Source organism: Castanea sativa, chromosome 1 (assembly GCF_040712315.1).
Source record: "Castanea sativa cultivar Marrone di Chiusa Pesio chromosome 1, ASM4071231v1".
Classification (NCBI taxonomy): Eukaryota; Viridiplantae; Streptophyta; class Magnoliopsida; order Fagales; family Fagaceae; genus Castanea; species Castanea sativa.
The window spans coordinates 61,199,159-61,208,425 of NC_134013.1; the positions used below are offsets into that span (position 1 = coordinate 61,199,159).

General features: G+C 34.2%; 1 protein-coding gene across 4 annotated transcripts; it reads left to right on the top strand.

Annotated features, from left to right (window-relative positions):
• Positions 1 to 3,450: 3,450 nt before the first annotated feature.
• On the top strand, positions 3,451 to 8,802 carry LOC142622189 (putative serine/threonine-protein kinase PBL3). Of its 4 annotated transcripts, none has more exons than XM_075795621.1 (8): positions 3,451 to 3,874; positions 5,210 to 5,386; positions 5,484 to 5,692; positions 6,742 to 6,868; positions 7,140 to 7,211; positions 7,434 to 7,620; positions 7,845 to 7,977; positions 8,294 to 8,802. In XM_075795621.1, the coding sequence occupies exons 2-8, from the start codon at positions 5,236 to 5,238 to the stop codon at positions 8,555 to 8,557; spliced, it is 1,143 nt and encodes a 380-aa protein (XP_075651736.1). In that variant the 5' UTR covers positions 3,451 to 3,874; positions 5,210 to 5,235; the 3' UTR covers positions 8,558 to 8,802. The 4 variants fall into 4 exon arrangements, with proteins under 4 accessions (XP_075651736.1, XP_075651738.1, XP_075651739.1 ...); XM_075795623.1 differs by having other exon boundaries at positions 3,488 to 3,874; positions 7,533 to 7,620; XM_075795624.1 differs by having other exon boundaries at positions 3,493 to 3,874; positions 5,169 to 5,386; positions 7,533 to 7,620.
• Positions 8,803 to 9,267: the final 465 nt, after the last annotated feature.

Consider the following 9,267-nt stretch of genomic DNA (forward strand, 5'->3'; position numbering starts at 1 on the left):
CCAAGGGATAGGGAAAAGAGAAATTTAAACTAATAGCCTTTACTTTATGGTACCTAATCTCCAACTATTTATGCTACTCTTAATGTTATTGCACACACAGATATAGAATTTACCTCCAAATTGGTTTAGAGAAAATTTTCTCCTATCTGCTATGTGGAGATTCATAAAACTATGGTTTTAAAAATCGGACTGGTCAAACATCCGAAAAAGGGTTTGATTCCCGATTTAACTTGATTTTGACCGATTTTTTGCTGATTTTCCCAATTTTGACCAGATCAATTCTAGGTTTGGTTCCTAGTTTAACTGATTGAACCGGCTGATGTGGTTCGATTTTTAAAGTAGTGCATAAAACCATCAATGTGTTTAGTTATGTGGCCTATTTTAGAAGAGAAATGATATGCCCACAACATTTTTACAATATTTTTACAACAAATCCTAAATGGCAGGATGTTACTGGTTGTTATTGTTGGGGCAAAAAAGTAATCTTAGTGTTAGGTTCAAATTTGAACCAATAACAACTAACCACCTATGATTTGTTGTAAAAATGTTGTAAAAATGTTATGTACGTAGCACCTCTCATTTTAGAATTCATTTTCCCCTTCCTTATGTCTGTGCTTGTTTGTTCCTTAAAAAAAGAAAAAATTATCTGACCTATTTAATGAGACATATGACTTGTTTAAATAATCTAATAAACCATATAATTTAATATGCGTAAATAGTGTCATCAAGCCTCACCTAATTAATTGGTGGTCTTCTGTCCGGTTTGGAAGAAAAATTTGTCCCACCTATTTTTACTTTATCTAGGCTGGTTACCAAGAAAACTGAGCCAAATCAAATTTATTATACAATCTTTGAAAATTTCTGACAATGTAATTGGGTATTGACAAAGTTATGTACCGGTAGTAGTTAAGCAGCTCCAATGAAATTGTAATTTTTAAGAGTCAAGCTTGGGTAAACTTTTTTTATTTATAAAGAAATTCTATTAAAAAAAGAGATGGGTAAACAAAAGGAAAGTAGGAAATAACAAATCCACCCGCCATACCTAGGGATATAAAAGAAAGGACTGGGAATACAAAATTACAATCAAATTCAAACTTACGTTTGACAACTAATACTTCATCATTGTACCAAAAACAATGACTGTTGACCAAAACATTCAAAAATAATAATTAAAAAAATGTAAAAGAGAGAACACACAAATAAAATGTTCTGCTTATGATAATATGTTTGTTTTTGCATCCGTCTATAAACTTAACTTTTAGTTTTTATATATAACTTTTAAAAAAAAAAAAAATTCCTATTTTTTCACTTTTACAAAAAGAATTTTGACATACAAATATATTTTCATATATTTTTAACAAAAAAAAAACTAAATAAATTATTTTCAAACGTACACTTCAACACCTATTTCGAATTGCGAGATTGCAAGAGCGCATCACTGATTATGCTGGTAGAAAACTTTGGAGAAAATAATGTGTGAACTTCCCGTCAAAATAATAATAATAATGTGTGAACTGCTTCATTTTGTAGCAATTAATGTGAATAGGAATTAGCATAGGGCCAATAATTCTGCTTTAAATGGTCCGTAGCTTATATGATATGAGCGTATGACATCAATAAACCGACACAGAGGCCAGTGCCAGTGGTACGTGTCACTTTAAGTGAGACCAAGAAAAGAAAATAAAAGAAAACAAGATGAAGTTTGGTTATAACTTATAAGAAAGGATTAAAAATCATTGAGCCACAATAATTTTGGATGTTGACATCTAGTATATATATATATATATATATATATATATATATATATATTTTTTTTTTTTTTTTTTTTTTTTTTTTTTTTTTGATAAGAGACATCTAGTTTTTTATTAAACCACGGTGGCTACTGCATTATTTTTGTCATTAGTTAATAGCTGTCACAATTTGTAGTCTCAGATCTTCCAAAACCAATCATAACCAGGCATAATATATATATATGCAAACTCTCTCACACTCCCATTAAAATTCTACTCCTCTCTTTTTTTTTCCCTTAAAATAAATAAAAAATTAGCATTTTATTAATCTTTTGAGAGATTATTTCACTTTTTATCTACGAGAAACTCAAAAAAAACTGAAATCTAAATCATTTTATTTTACGTTATGTCCCAATCTAATGATGCTACAAGTGAACTATTTTGTAAAAGTCATTTTCCCAATTTTGGTCAAGATCAAATAAATAACATACAACTCCCCCATTAATTATTCTCAAGAGCTCCAAATAAAAAAATAAAAACAAAAAGGAGGAAATATAGAATGACTTTCTATCTATCATGGGGGATACATCTCAAACAACTTAGGCCAGCTCTTAAACAATTGATCATCATCATTATCATCGTAATATGCTAATGCCTAATAGTGCCTAGAATCCGAAGTGTTCACGTAAGGGAAAATTAAATAAAAATTAATAAAAAATATAAAAGTAAAGAAAAGTGAAAAAAAAAAAAAAAAAAGTGTAGAGCCGTAGAGGTAGCCGTTATATTTTCCTTTTGCTTTTAATAATTTATTTATTATATATATATATAAGCAATATTTTTTTTATAGATAATATTTAATATAAGCAATATAAAATAGGTGAGTAGGAGCAATGTCAACATAGCTGGCTGGTGGGGATAGCAACCCCACAAACTACAAACACTTTGGAATCTCTTTCTTTCATCCATCTCAATTCTCTTTTTTTTTTTTTTTCTTCTTTTTTGTACAGAAAAATAAATAAATAAACAATATTTTTTTTTTCAATTAACAAAAAATAAGACTGCCATTCGAATAGTATATCAGTGTAAAGCCAAGCTGGTAGGGGCAACTCTCCCTCTCTCTCTCTTCTTCTCTGTATCTCTCTCTCTCTCTTTCATTCTCTCTCTCATATGTACTGTGAATCCGTTACAGCCAAAGATGCTCTGTACAGGACACTCTAGAAAAATAAACCCTCTTCAACTTGCAGTATCAGACAACCATTGTACTGCTTTACAGCACACACAACAAACTAAAAATTAACACACACACACGCACACACACACTCTTTCTCTCTCTTTCTCTTTCCTTGTTGATAAGTTTTTATTCCTGTGCTTCTTCAATACTTTTTCACCTTTTTTTGCTGGTATGGATTTGTTTTTGTTGGTGTCTTTTTGAATCATCAAAAGCATAACAGGAGTTTTTTTTTTTTTTTTTTGGGTTTTTGGGGTTGTGGGGTTTTGTATTTATATGGATAATTTTTGAGTTGGGTGGTTTGGTAGAGATGGGAAGTGGAGCGAGTGTGAAAATAGACTCCTGAAAGTGTTGTCGGCGCTATGTCACTTTCTGTCGGCATTGTTTGTATCCAACGATGATACAGTGAGAGAGAGAAAGAGAGAGTGAGTGAGTGAGTGAGTGTGAGAAAGCATTACCATTAATTTTTTTAATACTAAAAGTACAACAACAAAGTTTGATAGACAGACAGGTAAGAGAGGCTTCCGGGTTTTCATTCTTGGAGTTAAGAGAGTAGCTGGTACGTATCTGTATTTATCATCACCCTTTTTGGTATGTCTGTATCATCGCCCACTGAAGAAGTATAGTGATTCTGATTGGACCTAGTACTGTACCGGGACTTGAAGATTTGGTCGTGATCCTAATTGGGTTTCATTGATTTTTTTTTTTTTAAGTAGGATATACTATTTGGGGTATCTTCTTGATTTCATTGCTGGGTTTTGCCTTAAATAGAGGATTCCTTTTCAATGTTGGGAATGTGGGTGAATACTGATTTGGCTGTTAGTAGTGGTATTTAGAAGATTCATTTCACTTTGTCATTGGCAAATGAAGCTGCGGTTCTTAGAGATCTGGCTGCATTACTTCCCTTGGAATTCAGGTCTGGACCCCCTTTTCCTATTTATGCTTTTTTAATTTCAACTAGTTCAAAAGTTTCAGATGGTGATTTGAGTTCTGGTTCAATACCTTACATTACATGCATCTCTGATTTGAATACAAAGCATGCAATTAGAGTTTCTGAATGATCATATTTAGCCTTGTAACTATGTCTTAATTGAACTGGTATTTGTAGACTTTATTTAAGTGGTTAATTCGCATAATCAGTCATGATGTCAGTTTTTCCGTACTTATTTCAACATCAATGCAAGCTTTCTGCACTTTTAGTTATGTTCTTTGCAGTTCTCTTTGGGGGTAAAAACAGTCAGTTGTGTTTCGCATACCCTATGTTTGGATGGGAGGGATGGAGGGAGATGAGAAAGAGAGGGGAAGGTAGCTTAAATATACTAAAAATTCTGGAATCTACAAGTTTTTTAGTATATTTGAGCCACTTCCCTTCTCTCTCTGTTCCAAACTGTTGAATATATTAGATGGCCATATTATTCACATACCTTTGTAGAACCGATTAAGCACTTGCCGGATCTTTATCTTTGCTTTCTTTACAAACTCCTCCTCATGACCTCTACAGTTCTTGGAGCACCTTCTTGTCACTGGAGAGGCTACTATAGTCTCTTTCATGATTCCCCATGCTCCAAGTTCTAGAGTACTCTTGATGGTGTCCCTCTAGAGAGATGACTTGCTTAAGAGAGCACTTAGAAATTGTAGATAAACTTTAGTTCTCACAATTTCTCTCTGTATTCAAACTTAGATGACTTGCTTGAGAGAGCACTTAGAAATTGTAAGTACACTTTAGTTCTCCCAATTTCTCTCTGTATTCAGACTGTTGAAGGAGTATTTAAATACAAATAGGGATGAACCCAGTAGTAGGATGAGTGATCCTATAATCGTCCAACCACTCATTGTTATTACTCCACGATCAGTTTTGAACTCAACTTTAAATCCACTTATCAGATAACCCATGTGGATGATCCATGGGCTGTGGGTTATAGTCAGGTCAAATCCAACCAAATTACTAACATATACATACCCTAATTCTGAATATTGTTTCATGTTTGGTTTACTCCCTTTCAGAAAATTTTTAATAGACTTGCCATCTATGTTTCTGAATAATTATCCACTCTTGATTGAGGGTTATCATTGCTGCCCAATGTGTTTCTATTATCCATTTGCTTATAGAAATTTAATAAGCATGAATACTGCTTGCTTTTTATTTTTTGCCACTTTTCTTTCCCCAGTAGATTATGATTCTTTTGCTTGTGGTATCCTTTGTATTCCAGGTTCAATGCATAACTATTTGAATCCCAATTATACTGTACAGCTTAGCTGAAGTGCTTCCCATACCAGATGTCAGGGCATCTTGCAGCAATAATAGGAGCTGCTGCAGGAGCCGTGGCATTGGTGGGGATAGTTATCTTCTTTATATGGTTCTGCCTCTCTCACCAAAGAAGCGCTGCAAGAACTTCTGAGACAGGATCCTCTGATCCGTCTGTTCAAGGTAACTTTTACGCCATATACGTTTCTATGAGGTTTTCAAAAGAGGCAAGCTCAATGTAAAGAACAATCAGTTCATAGTCTGTTATGATAACCTGCAGTGGGAAGACATGTTGGAGTTGAGTTGTCATTTCGAGAAACAAGGCGCTTTGAGATGGAAGAATTGTCTCTTGCCACAAAAAATTTTAGTGATAAACAATTAATCGGGGAAGGAAAATTTGGGGAGGTATATGAGGGCTGGCTTAATGATGGGGTGCTTGTGGCCATCAAGAAGCGATTTGGAGCACCTAGCCAGGAATTTATCGATGAGGTGATCATCACTTTCCTCCCAGACAGCTAAACCCAGCAACAAAAAAATGAATTCATATACATATTAGGGAACTGCTGAAGCGGATTAAAACAACATATTCTAGATGCAAAAGCACTTTTCTTTTCAATCTGAAATCTCCCTATTATATTTAAGGTTCACTTTAGATGAAATCATACTTAACAAACTTTCCTAGAATTGACTAGCGAATTTGAACATTTATTACAAACAATGCTTTCCTTTTTAAGCTTCTTTATAGTATTCAATTTTGCTTCCACCATGACATGTCATGGTATGGTATTGGCTGCCTTTATTTTTTCTATTTCTCTTCCAAATTCCTTGTTCTGGATGGTTGAAGCAGTGCCTTGCAGATGTTGATCAGTGCTTGTCACATGAGAAATCCTTTGGACAGTAGCGTAGGCTAGGGTGAAGGGTTTTTTTATTTATTTATTCATTCATTTATATTTTATATTTACTACTTTTTTGTTTTATTTAATATTAATATGCTTTTTTTAATATCTAGTATCAATATCAATACTATTTCTTATTTCGAGGTGAAATGCATATAAACAAAAAAACAAAAAACAAAAATCATCGGTGGGAAGCTTACAGTAGCAAAAGCCATTGGGGTTTTTATTTTATACATTGGAACTGCAGAATCATATAATGAATTAATATATACAACTCAAAGTCAACTCCACAAAGTCTTCTCCCAGTTAATTGGTGAGATGTTGATTAAACCTTTGCCAGTCTGCCCAACCAATCTAATGTCATACTTCATGTCCATTCTCCCTTGTTATATATTGAAAAACAAGTCAGTTCAAACTGAAGAACGCCTTTTCTGGGCTTCTTGGAGTCAAATACACTAAAACATTTAAAAAGAGTTTCTTATCTTTTCCTGCTTTTCTTATTTCATGAATCTAATGGACTGGTATATGGATTTACCTTGTATCTTTTTCCTTGGTTTTCCTGTCATGTTTTTTTACTACAGTACATCTCTTAATTTAGTATTTTTCATGGCTGGATCTAACAGCACTGACTTTAACTATCAGGTACGCTACCTTTCACCTATTCGGCATCGAAATCTTGTGACTCTATTGGGCTATTGTCAGGAAAATAATCTGCAGTTTCTTGTATATGAGCATGTACCCAATAAAAACATTTCCAGTCACTTGTACGGTAACTCTCTATCCAGTCACCATATTTGCTTTTATTTACCTCAGTTAACTAAAGTATTTTGGTGAAGCTAACATTTCTTAACTGTATCTTTTCTCCATACAAAATCTTATCCATAGATCTTCACCTTAAACTGCATCCAGTATGTAACCAAAACTATTATCAATATAACATTTCTTCTGTGTTCTAGATATCAGCTTAGTATATACATAGGCTTTGCCCTCTGCAACATTTAATTCCGATCCATGTTGAAGAATTGATTTTCCCTTTGCAGGCACTGGGAAACTTCCAAATGAATTGCTAGAATTCAAGCTTAGACTTACAATAGCCCTAGGTGCAGCTAAAGGTGATCCTCTGCAAAATCAGTGAGCATTTGTGGCTTTCCTGGTATCCGTTTTTCTATTCTTTAGATAAAATATCGAAATATTGATATTGGTCCCACAAATTCTTTTGTAAGCTACTGTAAGGCTTTCAGTTATTTGAAAGTTCCTCCTTCATATGCAAAAGGTCTTGAAGCACCTGCTACCTTAGTCATCTAGATCTCATTGCTCCTGTTGTCTATGTGCAGGTTTGGCTCATCTTCACTCCCTGTCTCCCCGTTTGATACATAAGAATTTCAAAACAGCCAATGTTCTTGTAGATGAAAATTTTATACCTAAGGTTGCAGATGCAGGACTTCGTAATTTCCTCGGAAGAGCTGATATTGCAGGCCCATCTTCTCAAGTGCTAGCAGATGAGATATTCCTCTCCCCGGAGTAATACTCCTTAATTTTCCATTTCATTATTTTCCAGACTACTACTCTTTAATTGTCCTTGTTTTTTCATGAATGGCCCCAAAAAGGGGTGGGGGAGTCATCCTTGTGACTTTCACTTCATGAGGTGTGGTCCTCAATTGCTATGCTACCCTTGGGGTTAACTCTATGACTAATTAGATGATACATTGTTAATCACTCGATCTATATTCTGTTCACTGATGCAGAGTGATAGAGTTCAGGCGATTTTCTGAAAAAAGTGATGTATACAGTTTTGGCGTATTCCTTCTGGAGTTAGTAAGTGGGCGGGAAGCAACTGAATCACCTTCTTTTGACTCAAATCAGAACTTGGTTGAATGGGTACGTGATTGTCTTAATACAATAGTGAATGCTTCTATCAGCTTCTCTAAATCATATGTTGATCAGCAGATGATTGTGTGTTTGTGGGTCGGTCACTGCAGATATCATCATGGTAGCTCATTCAAAAAGAAATATGTGCATTTGCTTGTGCATGTTTATGTCTTTGTAGCCTTCAAGATTTTGACTGTCCTATGCAAGCTTTAAGTGATTTTTTTTTAAGCAAATTGACAATATGGCTATAAAGGCAGTAGCTTTGAGGCGCTTGTTTGATTGGAATTTATTTGGAGCTAAATTTTTTTTGTATTTCTCCTTTAAGGTGCAAAATAATCAAGAAGATAGCAAGTTCTCCAACATCATTGATCAAAGATTGGACAATACCTTTACAGCTGAAGGCATGGAAGAGGTCATACAACTGATAGTCCAATGTGTCCAACCTTCGAGTGAGAGGCGACCTACCATGAGCTATGTGGTAATGGAACTTGATCGAATACGAGAGAAAGAGATCAGCTTGACAACAGTCATGGGGGAAGGAACCCCACACGTGGCCCTTGGAAGCTTCTTATTTAAAACAACAGAATAAAATATATTTGTTTGCAACCATAATGTTGAGAGTGATATTTGTTACATACTTTTTTTTTTTGACTTTCTATTTATTATATTTTTCTTTTTTGAAACATGAGAGAAGAAATCCAGCTGTTTGATAAGTGTATAAAGAACAGCTGTATTTTTTTTTTCTTTCCATAAATGTATGAGAAACCTTGTGTAACTATTATTTTTTGTTAATATCAAAGTGAAGCTTGGGGTGGGCTTGATTTTTGTTGTCTACATTAGATGCCTTGATTACTTTCTCTCATTGGGTTGTGCTTGATTTTCAATAATGCCGGTTTCTTCTGAGGGAAAAAGATAGCAGAATTAGAAAGCTTGTAATGGTTACTTCTCTTTACACAGTTATCACTTGTCTAAAAAGTAGAAGACATCACGATCTTATGTTTGAAGGTTGTCTCAGACACTTTTGAAGGTTGTCTCAGATACTTCAGAAGTGAAAACGATTCACTGGCATTTTTTCATGTCTTGCAAATTCTGTTTCGGAGCTTTTGAAATCTACAAAATTATAATTAAGAAGGGTTTTTCTTCTTCAAATGGGATGAGTGACAACTGACAATTTTGTGTTTGGATTAAGGTTGTCTTTTTTAGTTTAGTTGCTCGGGAGAAATCAAAGTATTGAGGCCTCTAAAGGCTTATTTGTGCTGGTATAGACCATGATACATGTTTTTTGCTACCATCAATTCT

Coding starts and splice junctions, on each gene's coding strand:
- LOC142622189 (XM_075795621.1), top strand. CDS start 5,236: ATGTCAGGGCATCTTGCAGCAATAATAGGAGCTGCTGCAGGAGCCGTG. Junction 5,693..6,741: donor GCCAGGAATTTATCGATGAG/GTGATCATCACT, acceptor TTTAACTATCAG/GTACGCTACCTTTCACCTAT. Junction 7,212..7,433: donor AGCCCTAGGTGCAGCTAAAG/GTGATCCTCTGC, acceptor GTCTATGTGCAG/GTTTGGCTCATCTTCACTCC.